This window comes from Talpa occidentalis, unplaced genomic scaffold, assembly GCF_014898055.3.
Source record: "Talpa occidentalis isolate TD23 unplaced genomic scaffold, MPIMG_talOcc4v2.1 talOcc4.9, whole genome shotgun sequence".
Taxonomy (NCBI): Eukaryota; Metazoa; Chordata; class Mammalia; order Eulipotyphla; family Talpidae; genus Talpa; species Talpa occidentalis.
This window is the reverse complement of record NW_023605305.1, coordinates 68828853-68850328: the sequence shown is the minus strand read 5'-3', so window position 1 is coordinate 68850328 and position 21476 is coordinate 68828853. Positions and strand designations below refer to the sequence as shown.

General features: G+C 51.5%; 1 protein-coding gene across 2 annotated transcripts; it reads left to right on the top strand.

The window, feature by feature from the left end:
• Window positions 1-1081: 1081 nt before the first annotated feature.
• On the top strand, window positions 1082-21041 carry CLTB (clathrin light chain B). Of its 2 annotated transcripts, none has more exons than XM_037501399.1 (5): window positions 1082-1454; window positions 6916-6962; window positions 15652-15769; window positions 16022-16133; window positions 20551-21041. In XM_037501399.1, the coding sequence occupies exons 1-5, from the start codon at window positions 1268-1270 to the stop codon at window positions 20720-20722; spliced, it is 636 nt and encodes a 211-aa protein (XP_037357296.1). In that variant the 5' UTR covers window positions 1082-1267; the 3' UTR covers window positions 20723-21041. The 2 variants fall into 2 exon arrangements, with proteins under 2 accessions (XP_037357296.1, XP_037357297.1); XM_037501400.2 differs by lacking the exon at window positions 1082-1454 and adding an exon at window positions 5893-6421.
• Window positions 21042-21476: the final 435 nt, after the last annotated feature.

Below are 21476 nucleotides of genomic sequence, written 5' to 3'. Positions count from 1 at the left end.
GGAGAAATAACTCACCTGAGAGTATTGAGAACCAGGTAAGATTTATTAAAGTCTGGTGTACAAGGGAGCCGGCAATGGAAGTTGAAAATTTCAGCCTGGCTTCCTGAGGGAGATGCCAAAAGGGTTTCAAGGAATTAGCCTACCAGGGTGGGGTAGAGAGGGGCAATGTCATAACATGTTGTGGGCCAGGCCAAACCAGGACGTGTTGAAGAGAGTGCCATGCTTCTTCATATGGCTCATGTCTCTTGACACCCAGCGGGGGGGCATGCTAGCATGCCGATGAGACTCTGGTTATGCTTGGTCTGGATTTTTACGAACTGTGCATGCAGGACCCTCGACTTCCTTCCTCCAGGAAATTGCGAAACATCATTGGTTGGGATATGGCACCTTATGTCCAGGCATGGAGCCTTCCTGAGTCTGGTGGGCACAGTTGTTTAAACAAGTTGTTTAAACAAGACGTTAGATAGGACCAGCCAGTCAGCCACTGGGCCTTGGGCAACTCATTTTACCAGTCCCAATTTCGATCACCTAGGCTATCTCCAACTGAAGCCTCTCCAAATGAAGAGAAATGCATAAGAAATGCACTAACTCAAGAGCCCTCCAGGAGAGGGCCCGGATTTCCGGGAAAGAGGCAATTGAAATTGTGGGATTTAGTGTCATCTCTCCCGAGTTTCATTTACTTCTCTTACAGAGGTGGCGGCTCCTCACAGCGAGATTCATACTATCCGCCCAGCTTAGATGACAAAACTTTTGCAGAGTGAATCAGGAGCCAGGTCTGTGCAGCGAGCCCCTGGCCCTGCCCGGAGCCCCGGGCTGCCCGTCCGGGAGGCCCCGCGCACTCTCTGGCCGCTTTGTCGCGTCCTCTTTGCTTCCAGACGCGGCCGGAGTGTGCCTTGCCGGGTGTCCGGAGTGAGCGCGGCTGGTGGGCGCGGGGCCCCCGGCCGGCCTCGGACCCCCGGGCTGCGCGGCCGTCCTGTGCCGCCCTCCTGTGGCCGCCGCGAGGCGACCTCCGGCCGTCCTGCGCCCCCCCGGCCGGTGACATCACCGCATTCCCGCCCCGGCTCCTCCCGCCTGCAGCCGCAGTGACAGGCGAGCCGGGCCGGGTGGCGGAGAGGAAGTGCCGGGCCGCCGCGCCGCGCCTGTCCCCGCCGAGGCCGGCTCCCCCCGGCGGCTCGGGTGACAGTGTCGCGGCCGCCGGGCGCAACGCCGGGCACGCGCGGGCCGGAGCCGAGCGCCAGGCGGACGCTTCAGCAGAGACGCGGGGAAAATGGCTGATGACTTTGGCTTCTTCTCGTCGTCGGAGAGCGGGGCCCCCGAGGCGGCCGAGGAGGACCCGGCGGCTGCCTTCCTGGCCCAGCAGGAGAGTGAGATCGCCGGCATAGAGAATGACGAGGGCTTCGGGGCACCTGCCGGCAGCCAGGCGGCCCTGGCGCAGCCGGGACCCGGGAGTGGGGGTGAGTCAGCGCTGTGGAGTGGGAACTGGGGGGCTGGGGGCCCGCGCCCGGGTTCCCGGGCTGGCATGGTAGAGTGGAGAGGGCCCGCTGTGGCCAGCCGGGGACAGCTCTGGGGCTGTGTGTGCATGTGAGGGGCACCTGGGGGAATGTCTGAGGCCTTGCCTGGGTCTGCTGGTTCGCGAGACAGGAATCCGCCCTGACATTTCATCCCCAGGCCAGTTCCACCACTGCTTGGCTCTGCCAGTCCCGCCTCAACCTCCCAGCTGTCCCAGGCTCCTGGCTAAGTCCTGTAGGTGTGGGCAGATCCCCAGATCTCAGAACCCCTCAGGCTTAGCTCTCTCTTACAGCTGGAAAATCAGGGGGCTCTGGGTGCTCCAAGAACTCACAAACCTACTCCAGGGACCACCGGCCATCCTGCAGTGCCGGGGCTAGACCCATTATTTATGTTTAATCATTTCAAATACGTTATTAAACCATTACAGAAATGGCAAATCCAAGGCTCAAAAGGTACACCACTGACAAAACTAGTAAGTAGCAGAGTGAGGCTTTTTTTTTTTTTTTTTTTTTTTTTTTTTTATAGAGGCATGCTTTATTTATTTGTTTTGCTGGTTTGTTTGTTTGTTTTGTTTATACATGCACTGGGTACAGTCAGAAGCGCGGGAGGGTGAGAGAATTCACCAGAGCCAGAGCGGGGAGCAGAGCAGGCAGAAGGACCGAAGTACACTGCTGAGGGGAGCAGCGGGCGGCAGGAGAGGTCTGCACGCCATGTGGGACCCTCCTCTGGTGGCCGGGGAGCAGCCGAGGATCGAACCGGCGCCGCAGAGGCCGCGGGCAGCTTCGCAACCCAGCGCTCAACCGCTGCGCCACCGGGGAGGCCCAAGAGTGAGGCTTTATTTAAGCCGGTTTCCGTCAGAATCTATGCCTGGCTCTGAGTGAGACATGGAGTGGGGACAGGGGCACAAAGGACTCCAGTCAGATGTGGTCCTGCCCTCCCCTGCTCCAGGTCTTAATGGTTTTCCAGAGGTGGTCCAGGCCTATTGTGGTTAGTTTCAGACTTGGGGTTCAGAGCCTGATCCCTGCTACAGCATACTTATACTACGTTATTGTTCTGGTTCTGGCTTACAAGAACAAATTTCCTAAAATATTTAGTAAAAAAGTAGCCATCACCTTCACGGATAGATCCAAAATAGCCCTTGTTTCCTGTTAATGTTTTCACTTTGATGGAGGTTTATGAGCCCATTGGAATAAATGGTAGCTTCATTTAAAAAAAAGATATTTATAAGTAAGGCACTCAGAGTCTTGTTTATATTCATTCGATATTTACTGAGCCCCTACTGTCTGCCAGGCCCACTGGGACAGAAATGACTAAGACTGTTCCCGTGGTTTGAGGAATATAGGAAGCATCTCTCTTGTGATATGAAATATATGAGGAATATAGGAAGCATCTCTCTTGTGATATGAAATGTATCACAAGGCTTTTGTAACATGTAAGACCAGGAGTCCAGAGAGACTGAATATCTTCCCCCAAAGCACACAACTGTGTATGACAGACCTGGGACTTTATCTCAAGCCTCCAGATTCTGAGCTGTCTGCACTTTCAAATGCTGTGGCAGTCACCCTGGGAGGGCATGGTATGTAGGGATGAGGAGGGGAGACTTTTGCTATTCAACCTAAGCCAGCAGTGGAGATCCCTTGAAGTAGCAGCTCTTAATGCCTCAACACTGACCCTTACACATCCCGAGGAATTCCTAAGACATCCCTGCCCACCATCATACACCAGTTCTCATTTGTCCACATTTCTTCCTTGAAACCAGCAGCTTTCCAATCAGGATTGGCTTGGGGGTGGCCCTGCTAAGAGCCCATGTTAGAAACCCCCTGAGAGAGGACAGGTAGAACTCATGCTGAGGACAGCTGGAGTTGTCTGGGAGTTGAGCAGGTGTGTTGGCTCCCAGGACAGTGAGTGCCAGGGACTTACAGCTTGGATGGGACGGTGCCTCTCTGGCAGGGGTGGGGCACAGATCTGCCCCAGACCTGAAGTGTCTGGGAAAGGAGGAGGGACACGGGTCTCTCCTATTGAAGTTGCACATGCTCAGCTGTCCTCCTAAATGGGGCACTGAGAGCAGGAAGGTATTGGGGTAGCACTCCATAGTGGCCAGATAGGATGAAACTGATCTGACCCTCCTAGACATACCTGGAGCTGAGCAAGTAATCCTTCCCTGATCAGGTAATGAGTCCAGAAGCCTGGATGGGGTGGAGAAAATGTGCCTTGGCTTGCTGGAAACTGGGGGGAAGCTGAGTGTCCTGCAGCAGATACCAGGCAATACCACTGAGTCTTGTTTCTTAGTTGCTGGGCCTGCTGAATGCCCTTTGTTGGGCTCCCAGTTACCCCCTGGGAAAGAGGCGTCTGGTGCAGGCCTGAGCCTGAGCCATATTCAGTCTCTCCTCTGGGGCTGGAGCTGAAACTGCTTGGGCAATAGATACTTTGTTTCCATTCTTCAGACTGGGGTAGGGCAGGGAGGTTTACATTTTCACACCCAGATTTCTGAGCGCCAGGTCTAGCTCTGCCCATGACTTGTCCAGTCATTTCCTGACAAGCCCATTTCCCCTTCTGGGCCTCATTAAGCTCCCAGGAATGTTCTGGACCCTGTCTGCCCCTGTTGCAGCGGGGGTCAGGGATCTGAGGGAAGCAACACCCTCAGGGTTACCCCGGGACTCATATCTACTCTGCTCCTGTTCTACAGGCCTCTGTGGACACATGATGATAAACATGCTGTAGGCTAATCAGAAAGCATTGTGGGAACAGATATTTGTAATTCTGTGTGGGGGTGTGTGTGGATTTCCAAAAAGACTGAAACTTTATCTCCAGAGGAATGCTTATGGGACTGGGAGACCAGGGCAGACAGGCTTTCTGAAGGCCAAGGTGGGTACTGCAGTTGAGGTCTGAGACTGCCATGGTGGGTGCTGCTACTCCCACTCCAGGGGTCAAGCATACAGACTGGCATCATTGTGAATGAGCCCTGGTAACATAACCTAGTAGAGGAGATAGTCCCAAAAAGGAAGCCCCTTTGCAGAAGGTACTGCCACTGTTACCCCATCAACCCTGCCCTAATTTAAAGACCAGGCCACCCAGGCAGGAGAAACCCCACCTGGAATGAGTAGGGATGACAGAGGACAAGCTGACGTAGTTGGTCAGAATCAATCACTAACTGAAAACAAAGCTGATTATACTTAGAGCAACTGGGAAATATTTCCATGGGATTAAGTACCCAGGCTGGAAGTCTGGCTGCTGTTGGCAACTCCATTGGCCTGATAAAAGGGTGCTTATTGCTATGTGGTAATCTTGCGTGGCCTGTGACTCTTAGACAGGCCTTGCAGACAACAGTGGGCCCCAGAAGAACAGTTCAACTTCCATTCAAGCACCACTTACTGCTCTCCCTTTCTTTGCAGAAGTTCTTAGGCTATGGAACTTGATAAGGGAGGGTATGACTTCTGGAAGTCACAAGGAATTGCCTAAGAGGGTGGGGATTGCTGTGCAATATTCTGGGGTCTCCAGAGATGAGATGAGCACCTGGGGAAGTAAGGGATGAAGGGAGGGCTCCCCCGGGGAGGTGACATGTGAACTGGGCCTTCAAGAATGACTGGATCCTAAAGATTGTTATTCAAAGAGGAAAGCAGGAAGAAAGGAATGGGGTGTGGAGTGTGGTGTTTGGGGAAGGAGGAAATAAAAATTTAGGGTTTGTGGGAGAGCCTGGTGGGAAGTGAGGCAGGAAACATTCATAGGACCAGATTGTGAAGCTCCCACAGGTGCTATGTTCTGAAATTCGATGTACTCATTTGACAAATATTTATAGAGCCCCTATCATGCACCGGGCATTGTTCTAGGTACTAGAGACCAGCAGTGGGCAAAACAAGCCTGAACACTCACAGAAGCGCCATTGAAGTGGGGAAGACAGATCATAAACGTCCCCTCACTCCCCCTCTCCCTACACACTCACACGCACACAGGCCTCTTGGTTGTGGCCAGTGCCATTGAGAAGATAATGCCAGAGCAGGAGGGAAGTGGAGAAAGTGGTGTCCAAGGGCTGAATGTCAGGGGTGGTCAGGAAGGGCCTCTACTCGGCTCAGGTTCACCTTCTAGCGGAGGCCAAGGGGAGCGAAGGAACAGCTGTGTGGAAATGTATAGAAGAGCCTTCCAGGCAGTGGGAACAGCACCTACCATGTCTCCAAGGCATGAGTAGGCCCTCCAGTCCATGGATTCCTTTTTGTTTCCATCATATATTTTGAAATCAGAGAAGTGACATAGGTAAGTGTATGCTTTACAAAATAGCATTGGCAGTTGGTTTGAGAGTAACTGAAGTCAGGGAGAAACTAGAATGAACAAAAGTCATCCACCCATTCATTTAAAAAAATATATGTATATATACATTTATCCATCTGTTTATGCAACAGTCACTCTCTGAGCTCTTACTGGTTGCAGGCACCAGCATGGCTCTGGGGAAGATGGTGGCAAAGAGAAAGGACACCGGTCTGCCTCCAGGTGCTTGCCACTAGTAGTGCAGATAGACCAAGGTAGCTGTATGTGCCTGGGGTGAGGAGAGGGCAGAGAGTGGAGGGCGATTTTGAAGGTCACTGTTGCAGCCGAAGCCACATAAATTTGGGACTTATCAGATGTCAGGGAAAGGAACCTGGAGGAGTCATCATGGACGGCAAAATAAAATTCCTTTGGGAGGGGCAGAGGGAAAAGATGTAGGCCAGGCGTTGCCTCGCAGGGGCTGTGGTTCCTGCTCTCCCAGGTGGAGCAGTCAAGGCCCTGCAGGGACTAGCAGAGTGGGCAGTTCCCTCTTCCTATCCCTGGAAGACCCGCCCTGACTCTGCAGCATCTGTCTGCCTGCTCACCAGGCACAGGCTTCACAGACAACTGTGGAGACAACCATTCCCAGTCATGGTCAAGGGCACATTAATTTCAGGTAGGTGAGCTACTGCTGGCGGGTGACCTGGGGTAATTAGTTAACCTCTTTGAGTCTCAGTTTGAAATTGTGTAAAATGGATCAATAACTTAATCACAAAATTGTTGCAAATCAAATGTGATAGTGGCTATGAGAAGAACAGTCAAGGGTTGAACCCAAGCTATTTATGTCTACCTGTGCGTGAGTCGGTACACACATGGGCATATATAGGCATGTGTTACTTCACGCTATTTTTCCGGCAGTGACAGACCATGTATACAACGGTGGTTGCAACAGGCTGTACCATACAGCCTAGGTGAGTCAGAAGGCTAGCTTAGGTGTATGCAATTATACTCTGTGACATTTGCACACCAATGAACTCACTTAGTGATGCATGTCTCAGAATATTTCCCCATTGTCAAGCAAGGCAGAACTATATAAGGGTTGGCTGGGTGTGCTAATATAAGACCATGTGTGTTTACTCTCAAATAATGCTATCTCCTTGTTCTTTCTAGCTAGTTCTGAGGACCTGGGAACCACAGTCAATGGAGATGTGTTTCAGGTAAGCGTGACTCTCTTAGCAGTGGAAGGAGCCAGCAACTCGGATCTTGTAATTTGCCCCTATCGGTGGTGAGGGCTCTAAGTTCTTTTGCTCTTTATGTCCAATGCATTAGGATGGGAACATAGAGAAAAGTGTTGACTTTTTAATTTATTTATTTATTTTTGCCATGTAGGAGAAGGGGGTAAAGAATACAAGTCACTAGAGATGGGGGCTGGTGGGGTGTGGCCTCATGTTGCCCATGTCCAGTTTCCAGATGGAGAGATAAAGTAACCTGTCCATTTAGGTGGATAAAGTCCACCTAAATGGCCTGGGCTGAAGGACACACAGGGCCCTGCATGAGTGTGTGCCATTGGGGGAGCCTGACCAGAGTGACAATATCTGGCACATAAGAGCTTTGAACTGGGCAGACTCCAGAGATTCCAGAGATTCCACTTAGAATTTTCCCCAAGGGGATCACTGAACAAAGAAACCAGATTATTTACAGGATTATTTATAATGCAAACACACTGGAAACAGCCTACGTGTCCAGCATCAGGGGCCTGAGTAGGTAAATTGCAAAAGTGTCATTGTTAAAAAGAACAATCAGAGCTTCTGTAATGACATAAAAAGATGCCCACAATATATTACATGGGAAAAGCAGCTTGTAGAATAATATACACAATATGGTACTGTTTTTTATTTTAGAAAGATGCTCGCACAAAATTCTGAAAGGATGTGAACCAACTGTTAACAGGGTTAGCCCTGGGGTAGAGGGTGGGGGAGGATCAGTAAAGGGCTTTCACTTTCACTGGATTGTTTTGAAATTCTTAATAGTGCTCCTGTACCGTTCCACCCCCCCACACCCCCACCCCCAAGCCACACCACACACAGGTTCAAATGCCCATGACCACACATACATACACGTGAACCAAAATAACACCCAATAAGGCTATTTTGAGTTAAAGACTGCTTCTCTTTACATCCACCTAACCCTCTCCCCTCTTATTCAAACAAATTGGTGTAAGATTCCTTATACCGAAAGAACTCAGGCCATGAATGGCATGGCCAGGATCTCACAGATGCAGCAGTTCTCAGCCCCACCCCCAGATGCTTAGAGGAAGCCCTCATGGATGAGCCTTAATTCCCACCCGGACTTGACCTCTGGGGCTGCAGTTGTAGGATCTTAGCTGGGCCCCACCCTGTCTAGGAGCTGGCTCCTGAATTCTTGGGGTGGAATAAACAATACTTTCTTATGTAAGAGGGATGGGCTGGTACCTTACATGGGGAAGCTGGCCAAATGTCCTTTCTGGAAAATTACTCAACTATCAGCAAATTAGTTATGTCAGCAGTCTCTAGGATTGTAACTTTGTGTCTCCTTAGGCCTGAGAGCACCAAATAAGCAGCCTTTACTCTTGTATTGTTTGGTAGGCCTTTGAGACTCAAACTGTTACCAGGACTTACTTTGATCTGTAGGAGGGACAAACATTTTTCCCCTCTCTTTCTAGTTTCTTGACTGAGGTACCCATTATAATGAAAGACAGATTAACAGGAGAAAAAAACAAACAATAAGTCTCAGAGCCCCCTAAACACATGAGGCTGCCTGACAGTTGAGGGGAGGCAGTTGGGGTTTATATACCATCCTGAGCTAGGGAGAAGGGGGTAGGGATCTGGGACTGCAAAGGGGAAGAAGAAAATTTACTGGAAGATGAGAAAGCAAATGTTTGGTAAACAAATGTTTGCCTTTCCCCACAGAAAGGACTTTGAACAAAAAGCCTGGCTATCTTCTCTTTCTCCCTGCCCCCCACCACCTAGCCTAGTCTACCACACCTTGCTTAATATTCTTTGTAGAAAATCTTTGATGATAACTGTTTTCTGGGAACAGCCTTCAATCTAAATTATTTTAGTCAGTTAAGGGAGAGGTAAAGAGGGCCTCCCCGGTGGCGCAGCGGTTGAGCGCTGGGTTGCGAAGCTGCCTGCGGCCTCTGCGGCGCCGGTTCGATCCCCGGCTGCTCCCCGGCCACCGGAGGGGGATCCCACATGGTGCGCAGACCTCTCCTGCCACCCGCTGCTCCCCTCAGCAGTGTACTTCGGTCCTTCTGCCTGCTCTGCTCCCCACTCTGGCTCTGGTGAATTCTCTCACCCTCCCGCGCTTCTGTCTGTACCCAGTGCATGTATAAACAAAACAAACAAACAAATAAAATAAATAAATAAAAAAAACATAAAAAAAAAACATATAAAAAAAAAAAAAAGGGGAGAGGTAAAGAAAAACTTTCTGTGTCTGTTGTTTCTCCATTGTTTCTTAAAAATAATCAGCCTAAAATAATCTTTATGCCATTTGGGGGAGAGGAGGTTTGTTCCCCTCCCACCCAAACTGGACCTGGTACTGGAGATATAGATGTGTTAAAACAAAAAACAAAAACAAAACAAAGCAAACAGCTAACGATCTCTTTGGTTTTAATGCCAGATTCTTGGAAGCAGGCAGCAGCCCATCTAGCACACAGCACTACGAGGGGTGTATATATGGAAGGAAATTGCAGTCAGAACACAGTGGAACAAAGTTATTTGTAAAAGATAATTATATCAGGCAAAGCCACCTTCCCTTAGGGGAAGGCAAGGTGCGGGGAGAGGCTGAAATTGCAATTAGGTTAGGTATTAAATCTGGGTGGGACTTGGGGCCTGTTGTTTTTATAATACTTAGAACACTGACTTATGGGCAGGACCATGTTCCTTTCTACAGGTTAGGATCTGGGGTCCTCTTCCTTTCTACCTGTTAGCTCAACTTTGTATTTGGATCTGAAGAACCCTGGGCTTCTTCCCCAGTCTCATGGAACTTTTATACTCACTGCTACTGATAACTCATAACTCTGGATATGTTTATTTATAAATTATGTCATATCCCTACCCATCCTAGGATCCCGATGGCCGTGGGGAGGGTCTCAGATGAGACCCTCCTACATCACCTACATCACCTATGCATGGCCTGGTGCCTTTTGTTGCCGGAACTGGCCAGGCGTGAGCATGGAGTGTGGTGTGGTTGGTGCATGCCCAACACTTATAAGGGTCCTGGGCACAACTTTCTTGCTACTCTTTTTTTCTCTTTCTGCTAGCTTGGGGACCACCAAGGGCTCCCAGTACAATCCCCAAGAAGGCTTAAGAGTAAGCCTGCTCAATTCCAGTTCCATCTGACACTGCCATGTGTAAGGAGAGAAGGTTCTGGTAGATTCCCTCCCCTGCACAAAAGCTCTACCTTCCTGCACATGCTGCCATCAGCCTCTTTGAGCTACTTAGAGAAACCAACAGCTCAGCTTAGCTTTAGCTAAAATCCCAAAGATGGATATGCCTCCTCTCCTGGCTATCCCTGGAGTCACAACATATGCCCCTGCAGCGGGCCCCACAGGAGATGGCCTGAGATAAGCCTGGCCCTGACTGCACCCCCCTGCCTTTTCCTGACCCCTCCCCTCTCTAGAGCTTGGAGGAGCTCAGAGCATTGCTGCTGCAGCCACCACTGAGCCTCCCTGGCAGCTGCTGACTCGATTTCTCCACTGGGACCCTTGAGTGGTCAAAGGTCTTGGTCCTGGAGCACACACACTATAACCCGCTGCTCACTCCCTGGGGCAGAGGCTGGAAAATAAATCCAGTGGCTGGAGGAGCTGAGCCAGCCTGCCGGCAAGACCACTGTGCTCTTGGGTGGAAGGCACCAGGCCTGCCAAGAGCAACACAGCCACACCAGCCTGGCTGCCCCTCACGTGTGTGCATGTGCTACAGGCTTCAGGGGACCCTGTGTGGGCACCCGCAGTGGAAAGTTGAATGTTATTCCCATTTAACAGGTGATGGAGCCCCAGGAGCCCAGGAAAAGGACTTCTGCAGTGTCACACTTCCAGCTAGTGGCAGGAGGGGACTATAAGTACAGTCCCTCTGACGCTATGTCCCAGGCTGTTCCTGCACCCTCCGCGTTGCTTGGCCCGTGGCCATAGCTCCTTCCCCTATTAGCTCGACATTCTCGGAGGGCCATGTGCTGTGCTTGGGGCAGTGGATGTAGAAGCAAATCTAGTGCATGTTTGTGCTTGAAGAGCTCACTTCTCATGGAGTATAGACCTGGAAAGAAGTGAGGGTGTACACGGTGGTACTAGGATATGGGATCTGGAGGCAGTAGAAGAGTTAAGAGTCTGAGTTCTTACCATGTGTCAGGTACCCCCAAGAGTCTTACACACATTAGCTCATTTCATCCTCCCAATACCCTACAACATGGATTCTCTCTCCATCCCTGCTCTATAGACCAGAGGGAGGGTGCACAGAGAGGTTTCAAAGCTCTCTCTGGTCACACAGTTGGGAAGAGCTGGGACTGAACTCAGAACACCACAAGGAAGGGATGCTAGAAGTGGGGTTCTAGGCTGCCCATGGGGATGTGGGTAGTCTTCGCAAGGGAAAGACACTGAGGTTGGGGTTCATTGGGGGCTGGAGCCCTCTGCAGAGTGGAGGAACTGTCCAGTGTGGCCAGCTGTGCACCCTGGGCCTGAGGTGCAGACATCTCTGGACATGATGAGGTGTTTGTAACACAAAACTGGTTCCTCTGGATGTGCTGTGTGTATGCTCCAGGGCCCGAGACCAGTGGGTCTGAGCCTTCCCTCCAGGCTGCTCTCACACCCAACTGGGGTGCTGTGGCAGGCTGCAATGGATATGTTTGGAATCAGAAGACCTGGGCTTCATTTCTGGCTTTTCCCAGCTAGATGACCTTGGATTACTATTTACTTAAGTGCTCTGAGCTGGAGTCCCTATTTGTAAAATGGGGATTGGAGGCGCTACCCTGCTGCCCCGCAGGGTTGTTGAGAAAAGCACTCTGCAGTCTGGGGAACGTGTTATAAATTTCTGACCTAGGGCCTCCCCGGTGGCGCAGCGGCTGAGCACTGGGCTGCGAAGCTGCCTGCAGCCTCTGCAGCGCTGGTTCTATCCCCGGCCGCCGGCGAGGGTCCCACATGGCACGCAGACCTCTCCTGCCATGCCCACTGCTCCCCTCAGCAGTGTATTTCGTCAGTCTGCTGTTCTGTTCCCTGCTCTGGCTCTGGTGAATTCTCTCACCCTCCCACGCTTCTGACTGTACCCAGTGCTTGTATAAATAAATAAATAAATAAACAAACAAACAAACAAACAAACAAATAAATAAATAAATCTTTAAAAAAAATAAATTTCTGACCTAGCTAGGAAGTGAGCGTAGAAGGGGCACGTGTGCAGGTGTGAGAGAGAGATGAAGGGTGGGATGAGGGGAGGAGGACACACTCTTTAATCTTGGGGAGGAAGATTTATCAGGGAGACAAAAAGATGCACAGATCATGCTATTCAGAAGTGACTTTGGTTGCTATTGGCTACTATGTGGCCTGTATGTTCACACCCAGGGATTAAGTTTGAAGCCCAGCTCTGCCATTTCCTGGGTGACCTTGCAACTTTGGAACTAGACTTTCCCTACCTGTAAAACAAAGATAATAAAACCTGTTCCAGTGTAGGTTTGTAAAGATCAAAGAGAACCGTTTAATTGCAAGTTTTCTGCAAGTTTTAAAACACTATAAAATATGAGAGCCTTAATTTGGGAACAGGCTTTATGGGGGTGGATGCTGAGGGACACTGCTGGGAGGAGACTCCTGCCCAGAGGGCCCTTCTCCAGCCCACCTCTCCTACCCCATCTCCTCCCAGACCTGCTGACATCTCTGCACTGAGTTTCCCAGAGGCCCTGGTCCCACGTGGTCCTTATGCTGCCATCTCTTGTTCTGAAATGTCCTTTCAAATATCTTCCCACCCAACTCCCACACTAGAACTCATGCCCTCCCATGTCTCCCCTCTTTCCATGACCTGTATTAAACTGTGCACCCCAGTAATAATCCTTCTTTGTGGAGGGATTCCCCCACCCAAGCTGCAGGATGATGGGCTGTCTTGTTCATCCCTGTCCCCAAGTCTGAGCATGTATTAACTTACATGCATGTTCTAGAAATCCTCTGGTGGCCAGGCCCTCCCTGTTCTAGATACTCTAGAGACAGGCAATCTTTTCTCAGGGAGCTTACTTAATTAGGGTAAGGGAGATAGATAGTATATATGTAAACAAATAAGACATTTCAGATAGCAGTAGGTGCTATGAAAAAAATATATAGCACCGGAACACACTCATGTACACAAAGTAACTGTGCAGTGGCTGAAGATGGAACCTTCCTAATCATAACAGGGTTTTCCCCAAAAGGGCCGGGGTGGAGCTTACCCAAGATCCATGATTAACTTGTGTTCTCCAGTTTAGGGCCCTGGAGAGACTCTTCATTGATGTGTAATTCTGTGCAGGAAAGAGGAATTAAGGGCAGCGCCCCAGTTGCCCCACCCAAGGGTGGGCCTGATCTGAGGTGCAAGGCTGTACTACCCTGGGCCTGCCCTTTTTTCTTTCCCCAGACAGCTGGAGACCAGCCCTGTTGTTCTTCTGCCTGCTCCTTCTCCCTGGCTGCTCACATTTCCTGGGCATCTCCTCTGGACTGGCACATGCTGGCTCCAGGGATATCCATTATGCTGCTGCCAAGCTCTGGCTATATGCCAAGGACAGTAGGGTGCCGTTGGACAGTAGACATGCCACACACTGTCCCATGGGGAGAAAATACTAAGCACTGGTATTCATGATAGTTCTGATGAGTGCTTGAAGGAGGAGTCCAGGGAACCATGCAAGGACAGGATAGGGCAGGGACCCAGAGATCACAGATTAGATCTGCTCTGTCCCCAGGAGCTCGTGGTCCAGCAGGGAGACTTACACGATTGAAGGTGAAGATTGTGCCAGACAGCACAGAGAGGAAGGGGCACAGATCTGTCTGGGGGCTGGGAAATAGCCCAGAGTGGGTGACTTAGTTGACTTGTGGGATGGAATAAAATTTCATCAGCTGGAGAAGGGAGGGGAGTGGAGGGTGGGGCAGCCAGGGTGTGTGGGATGGGGATGTGTGCAGACAGGAATGTGTAGGGGGTGGAGAGCCAGAGTGGGAGTGGCACCGGCTGGGGCTGGATTGGGTTTTTCAATCCCAGAGAGAGTCACATCCTTTTTGGGCTAAGCTCTCCACCAAAATGCTCTAAGTTTCAACCCTGGTAGAGAGCATGGAGAAGTAGGCAGAGCTCCTTCCCCCTTCCTCGCCACCCCCCCCCCCCCCCCCCCCCCCCCCCCCGCTCCAGACTCCACCCCACACCTCCCAGTGTCAGTGGCCTGGACTCTGGACTTTGGCCCTGGTTTGATCACTGTGTTATCGCATCTCTCTGACCTCAGTCTCCTATGCTGTAAAAAAGGAATAACAAGTAATAATATCAATGATGATGAGAATTCCACCTGCTACTCATTGAGCCACAACTCCGTGCCAGGCACATATTACTGCATCACATCCTTGCAACATCTCTTAGAGGTATTTTTGTTATTCCCATTTTCAGATGAGGAGGCTAAAGTCTGGCAAAAGTAAGCAGTGTGCCCCCAGCCACTTTTACATGGCAGCGGTGGGATTTGAACAGAGGCTGTCGAGGCCAAGTTCTCCATCTCTGCACAGTCTTAGCCGTGGCCATCCTGTCTATTTCAGGATGTTTGCTCAGCAGATAGTTACTGAGTATCTGCCAGGTGCAGTTGCTGAGCTGGGCCCAAGGGGACACATCAGTGAACAAGACAGACAAGGTCTTGGCTGTCACAAATATGACATTCTAATGGAGGCAACAATGGATAAGGAAACACATTATAGAGTGAGGTCATTGCAGACTAAATAAGTGAGACTCGGCAAATAAAACCATAGTAGAGAGGGGCTTCATCTCTTTTTTCTTAGAGAATGACTTTAATACCAGTAATGTATTAAAGCCTGTGCTTGGAGACATTCAAAGTTGTTTACATTTTAGGGCCTCCCCGGTGGCACAGCAGTTGAGCACTGGGCTACAAAGCTGCCCACAGCCTCTGCAGCACCGGTTCTATTCCCAGCCACTGGCGAGGGTCCCACATGGCGCGCAGACCTCTCCTGCCGTGCCCACTGTCCCCCTCAGCAGTGTACTTCAGTCCTTCTGCCTGTTCTGCTCCCTGCTCTGGCTCTGGTGAATTCTCTCACCCTCCCGCGCTTCTTACTGTAACCAGTGCTTGTATAAAAACAAAACAAAACAGGGCCTCCCCGGTGGCGCAGCGGTTGAGCGCTGGGTTGCGAAGCTGCCCGCAGCCTCTGCAGCGCCGGTTCAATCCCCGCCCACCGGGCGAGGGTCCCACATGGTGTGCAAACCTCTCCTGCTGCCCGCTGCTCCCCTCAGCAGTGTACTTCGTGGGTCTGCCTGTTCTGTTCTCCGCTCTGGCTCTGGTGAATTCTCTCACCCTCCCACATTTCTGACTATACCCAGTGCTTGTATAAATAAATAACGAAATCTAAAAAAAAAAAAACAAAAACAAAAAAACAGATACCATTTAAAAAAAAATAAAGTTGTTTACATTTTAAAACTCAGTTCATCTTTATATCGACTCCATGGGGTGGGTACAATTTTTAGTACAGAGAGGCTGAGTAACTTGTCCAGGGTGACATGGGGGACAGCTGCTGGCAGAAGGCCCAGCAAGTACAAAGGCAGGGTACAGACACAGAGAGTGTGGGTGTGTGGTGTTGAGGCATGCAGATAGGAGGGGGTGTCCTGGCGCTCAGGCAGCAGAGACAGTGGGGCACGGGCAGGGTCCATTGTGCTGTTTGTGTGCTAGGAGGCGAACGGTCCTACCAACGGCTACGCTGCGATTGCCCGGGCTGACAGGCTGACGCAGGAACCTGAGAGCATCCGCAAGTGGAGAGAGGAGCAGAGGAAACGGCTGCAGGAGCTGGGTGAGGGCATGGCTGAAGTTGGGAGCTGGACTGGGGGTTTCCCCAAACCCTTGGCTCCCAGCAGAAGGCTCTTTGGGACACTGTGGGACATGGGGACCTTAGGGATATTGGGCCCTGAAATGCCCTAATGAGGGATTTGGGCCAGGTGGGCCCAGGGGCCGCCTGCTGGGGCTGAGAAGAGAAGCAGGCGGGGCAACTGTGTCCTCACGTCCCTATTCGAAATTGCCATTTATCCTCCTGTTGGCATTGCAGATGCTGCCTCAAAGGTTATGGAACAGGAGTGGCGAGAAAAGGCCAAGAAGGACCTGGAGGAATGGAACCAGCACCAGAGTGAACAAGTTGAGAAGAACAAGATCAACAACCGGTGAGAGGAGCTAGGGGGCCTGGGGGCTGTGAGGACATGAGGGGCTGGAGGACATGAGATGCTGTGGGGATACGAGAGGCTAGGATATGGGAGCCTGCCTGGAAGATGCGCGATTTGGTGGCAAGAGCACCAAATTGCCCTGAAGTTCAGTGCCGTGCAGCTGTGTATTCAGTGATGTGGCCCTGTGTTGCCACATCAATGTCAGCATAAGCCTGGCTGGGAGTCAAGATCCAGCCTGGACACTGAATTTGATTGCTTGTAGAAGTGGTGCCGCTTCAAACCAGCATGGCCAAGAATAAAGGAAGTCAGAGTTCTGTGTAACAGCTGAAGAGGCCAGGGTATGATTGCAGGGTCAGTGGGCTCAGGGCTCAAACAGAATCAGTGGGCACTCATTTTTACTGCCCATCAGCACTGCTCTCCTCCAAGCTGTCCCTGGCATGGGGGCAAGGTGGCACCAGCAGCTCCAGTCTTCTGCTCTCTTCTCTTGGCAACCTCAGTAAAAATAGCATCTTGCTCCCAATAGCTCTAGCCGAAGTCCTTGCCAACCCTCACTGGCATGTGCCCATCCCAGACCCAGTGACTATACACCAGGGGGAGAGGCTGTCTAGTGGGCCCAGCCTGGTGATAGTTCTATCCCTTGAGTTGTACAGTGGGTCAGTCTCACCCAAAACACAAGACTAAAGTGGAAGCAGCCTGATCCTACCAATAATAGTCAGGGAGCCCTTCCTGGAAGGAGGGGGATGACTGCTGGGCAGGCGAAGACACTGGATACTCACCAGAGAACACCTTCTTGGAAATGGTCTCAGACTAGATTCTACCCAGCAGCCCCTGCCTTGGAGGCTGTGCCCCTTCAGGGTACAATTCTACCAGGAAGGGCAGAGCTGGTTCTGGGATGCTGCCATACTTCTCTTCAAGAAGTTGCTGCATGCCAGACTCAGGGATGGACCCTGGGGAGACATAGATGAGTAGGCCTGAGTCTGCATCTTCAAAGAACTCAGAGGAGAGAATCACATGCACAGTTGAAACACAAGTATAGCAGTAGGGTTCTCTGCAGGAAGGCCATGGGAGCAAGGGATGTGGGTGATGGAAGGACCTAGGCATCTGGGGACCTGGGCTTTGGCGGATGAGTAGGGGTTCATCAGGAAATAAAAGGCAGGAGGTGGGGGAGGGTATTCGGGACCAGGTATGAAAAAAAGGACATTGCGTTTTGGGCCTCAAGGAGTCAGGGAGTGGCAGGAAAGTGTATATACAGTGGGGTCACAGTACAGGTTCTGAATCCCAGGGTGGTGGGAGTTGTGGAAGGTTTGTGACCAGGAGTAAGAGGATCAGGTCTGGGTTTCAGAAATGGCGTTTAGGTGGGTGCAAGATCCCTTCTTCTCTTCGGGCTGTTGCTGAGCCTTCCAGAACTGCACTTCTTAACCCTTCTCCAATAGGAGGTACTAATGCTGTGTCTTTTTCTCTTTAACCCTCTGCCTGCCTGCCTATCGTGCTATCTGTCTCCCTGCCCACCCAACCCCTTCCCCTAACCTTTCCCGCAAGGATCGCTGACAAAGCATTCTACCAGCAGCCAGATGCTGACATCATCGGCTACGTGTACGTGTCTCCTTTGCTCCTCTGTTGGGGGAGCTGGAGAGGACGTGGGCCCCAGGTGTGGCTGGCACAGTTTCTTGAGTCCCCTCCTTGTGGGGTACAAGTGAGTGTGGCTGGGCTTGGGGCTATGGCCAGAGCAGGAGTGAACCCCCACAGCGGGTGTAGGCACCAACCTAAGCCTCTGTTCCTTCAGCAGCTGTCTATTGAACATCTACTTTGCCTGGAAGCAGCTTTGCTAAATGGAGGCAGAGAGAAGCAAGAAGTGCATTGGTCAGCCCCAGATGGGAGAGGCACATGGCAAAGCAGCCCCGACTCCCTTCCTTGGAGATGCTTCTTGTGGGTGGGAGGGGGTAAAGGCGTCCTTTATTGAACAAAACAAACATTGAGTGCGGGATGTTGGAAGCATAAAGAAGACTAGGAGAGGCTCCTACATGCACACCCATCCCCTCCTTCCCGCCCCCCAAGTGCATGGCTTCTCCTTAAAGCTTTGTTCAGGGTTTGGCCACCAGTCCCTGCCCAGACCTCCACTGGTCCCTCTCGTGTTTCTGGTTTGGGATCTTGTTGCTACTGCAACTCCCAGATCTGAGATGGCCAAGAGGTTTTCCTCTTGTGTTAACCCCAAATGGCTGGTGGCATCAGTGTGAGGATGTGTTTGGGATTGTGACGCTGAAGGAGAACATGGAGAGGAAGAAACCCTGTTGGTCACGTGCTCACCCTCGGCACACCCTGGGCAGGCCCCCCGCTGCTGTCTGGGCTAACCCTTCACTCACAGAACACAGGCTATGCCAGAGTAACAGCCTTCCCTTCTGGCCACTGTCCCACCTGACTGGCACTTACTGGTACTTATCTAGCCAGTCTCTGGTCATATAGGCCTAGGTACACACAGCCTGTCCCCCCAAGTTGCTCATGGGCAGGAGCTTATTTGCAACAAGAACCTCATGGAAGGACACACTGAGGCTCTGCTGAGCTCTGCTGCTGGGTGGGGTTGGGGCTCAGGCAGTCTTCAGAGATTCAGGATGTCCACATGGACTTAAAAGCGTCAGAAGGAAGGTCCTGGGTGGGGAGGGTGACGGGTGTGGAAGAAACAGCTGGGGCAAAGACAACAAGACAGACAATATCTACCTGCCCGCAGCACTGGTAGTGGGGATGGGTGGGAGCCAGGCCAGGTCGGGGCCAGTTGCAGAATGCCTGTTGGGTCAGGTGAGGGAACTGAACTTGATCCTGAAGACAGCCGGGCACCACACAAAGTTCCAAGCAGGAGAGTGGGAATGGTAGGGGAGCTTCTGTGCTCGGGAATACACTGGGGGTCAGTGGTCCTGTTGAGCCTGAGGAAATGACCTAAGGAGCAGTCAAGAGTCCCGCAGAGAGGGAGAGCCTAGAGCAGTGCTCCTCAGACTTCCCTGGGCCCAAGATTCACCAGGGGATCTGGTTAAAATGGAAATTCAGATTCAGTAGGATTGAGTGAGGCCACACGTTTCTAACAAGCTCTCCTGTGGCGCCACCACCTCCACCGGACCAGGCACCACTCTGTGATCAGCAAGACTGGAGCCTCTTGCCCCAGAAGAGCACCCCTCATCTTCACCAGCCAGCTGACTCCACACAGCACATTCTCCCAAGCCTGCACACTCCTGCTGCCTCCTTAGATTCCTGAGCCAGTGAGGCAGAGCTATGAAGGGGAGGCGTGGCTCCTCACTTTTCAGGAAATGAGCACACAGCAGATAAGCCAGTTCATCCTGGCGCAGCCTGTGGGGATCCCCTAGAGAGCTCCCTCCCTTTGACCAGTGCCTGGCAGCTGCAGAACTGGTCCTGCTTGAGATGCTTCCAAGGAGAAAGGGGCTTTCCAGAGGCCCTTGCTGACCAAACAGGCCCCAGTCCAGTCTTCACACCTAAGTCATTCAACGAGTCCCATACTAGATTGTGTCCACTTAACTGTATTTACTATACTTTGTTTCTTCCTGGTTCCTTAATTGTGGCTTCTGTAACTGTCAAGCAGAATTATGAAGAAATCACCAGTTCTCATTCTAACTCGATTCCCACCAAAGCCCCTCCCACCCCCATCCCCGGCCCCTCATGGGAGCATTCCTCAGGCTGTAGCTCCATAGAGATCATAGTCATCCTGGGCTATGTCATCAGATATGCTTGGGGTGCAGTAGAGTCTGTACCGCTTGCCTCCTTCACTGTGGTGGGTCCCCACGCACATTAGCACTCCGAGGACTTTGAAAGTCTTGCTTAGAAGATCCTCTTTGATTGGTTTTCCATCCATATTTGACCACAGCCCTTTTTCTGGAGAATACTGATAGTGTCTATAGAACACTGAGGCAAGACTGGGTTGGTTAGTCAATGTCAAATTTTTGAAAGTGTTGAAAGTAGCTGAAGAATTACATAGTTCTCTTAAAGGCCTTTAGGTGTCAGGAGCCCCAGGTTGAGAGCTCCTGATGGAGAGGTAATGAACGCAGTGCCTGGACTGCTGCAAGGGCAGGTTTGGGGGAGGTGGAGGCTACTTTGGCTTATCGTGGTAAAGAGGTGAAGCTGCACTCAGACCTGAATGACAAAAAGCATCTATCCATAAGTAGGTCTGTGAAAGAGCATTCCAGGAAGGGGTTACACCAAGCATGAAGGGCCTGAGGCAGGACCAAGGTAGGCTTCCTATGATGGCAAGGCTTTTCTGGGGGCCTGAAGTCAGAGGGCACAGGTCTGGGGAAGAAACCTTTAGGAATAGACCCCAGAGCAGGATGGGCAAAGCAGCCTTGCTCTGTGGAATTGGCGCATCACTGATTCAGGGGAAAGGCAGACAGCTGTGAAACCACTGTCCTATCTCCACCTGCAGGGCCTCTGAGGAGGCTTTCGTGAAGGAATCCAAGGAGGAGACTCCAGGCACGGAGTGGGAGAAGGTTGCCCAGCTGTGTGACTTCAACCCCAAGAGCAGCAAGCAGTGCAAAGATGTGTCCCGCCTGCGCTCGGTGCTCATGTCCCTGAAGCAGACGCCACTGTCCCGCTAGGTGCCTGCCACAAGCATGGCCATAAAGCATGGGCTGTCCTCGGCACGGAGCAGCAGCTGCTTCAGCCAGGGTGGAAACGGCCTCTGGCAGCTGCTACACAGCCTATTCAGATCCTCCCCATCTCCTGGGGCTGGGAAAGGGACCCCTCACCCACTCACCCTTCGTTCCCTCCTGGCCCTTGGCCCAGCCACTCACGCCTCCTCTCAGTCTACAAAATTGTGACTGTCCCTCCTGATGTATTTTTTTTTCTTGGCTTAAAGGATGTGTTGTTAACTCTTTTTACACTTATTTATTACCATTCTCATTTCTCTGGAAGCCACAACTGGTGTCAGGGCTCAGTTTGTGCTTAGAACTTTCCCAGGTTGGTGGCCTTGAGGGATGGTGACTCCTGCCCAGAAACTCAGGGCCTCCAGTCGCAAGTGGGTATCCACCACTGTCTCTGTTTACTGCCTCCACTCCCAGGTGGAAAGAACACCTCTCACAGAGGCTTCTGTACCCTTGATCAGTTTGGATCATTGAACAAGCCTTGAGATAGGGCTCTGTTGTTTTCATCATATAGACAAGGACACCAAGTCTCCCAAAGGGTAAGTAGCTTGAAGCAAGAAAGAAGCAGCAAGACAGAGTCCTGGTGGTGGCTCCCTTTCAACCGTAGCGAGAGACTGGAGATGGTAGCCTTTGCCAGACTCTTTTCCTTATGGTGTGGAAAAGAGATCAACTTTTCCCTCCTTCTCATGTCCACAGTTGATTTCATCAA

Excerpts from the sequence above, each read along its gene's own strand:
- CLTB (XM_037501399.1), top strand. The coding sequence starts at position 1,268 with ATGGCTGATGACTTTGGCTTCTTCTCGTCGTCGGAGAGCGGGGCCCCC. Across the intron at positions 6,963-15,651 it reads TCAATGGAGATGTGTTTCAG|GAGGCGAACGGTCCTACCAA; the intron begins GTAAGCGTGACT and ends TTTGTGTGCTAG. Across the intron at positions 15,770-16,021 it reads GAAACGGCTGCAGGAGCTGG|ATGCTGCCTCAAAGGTTATG; the intron begins GTGAGGGCATGG and ends TTGGCATTGCAG.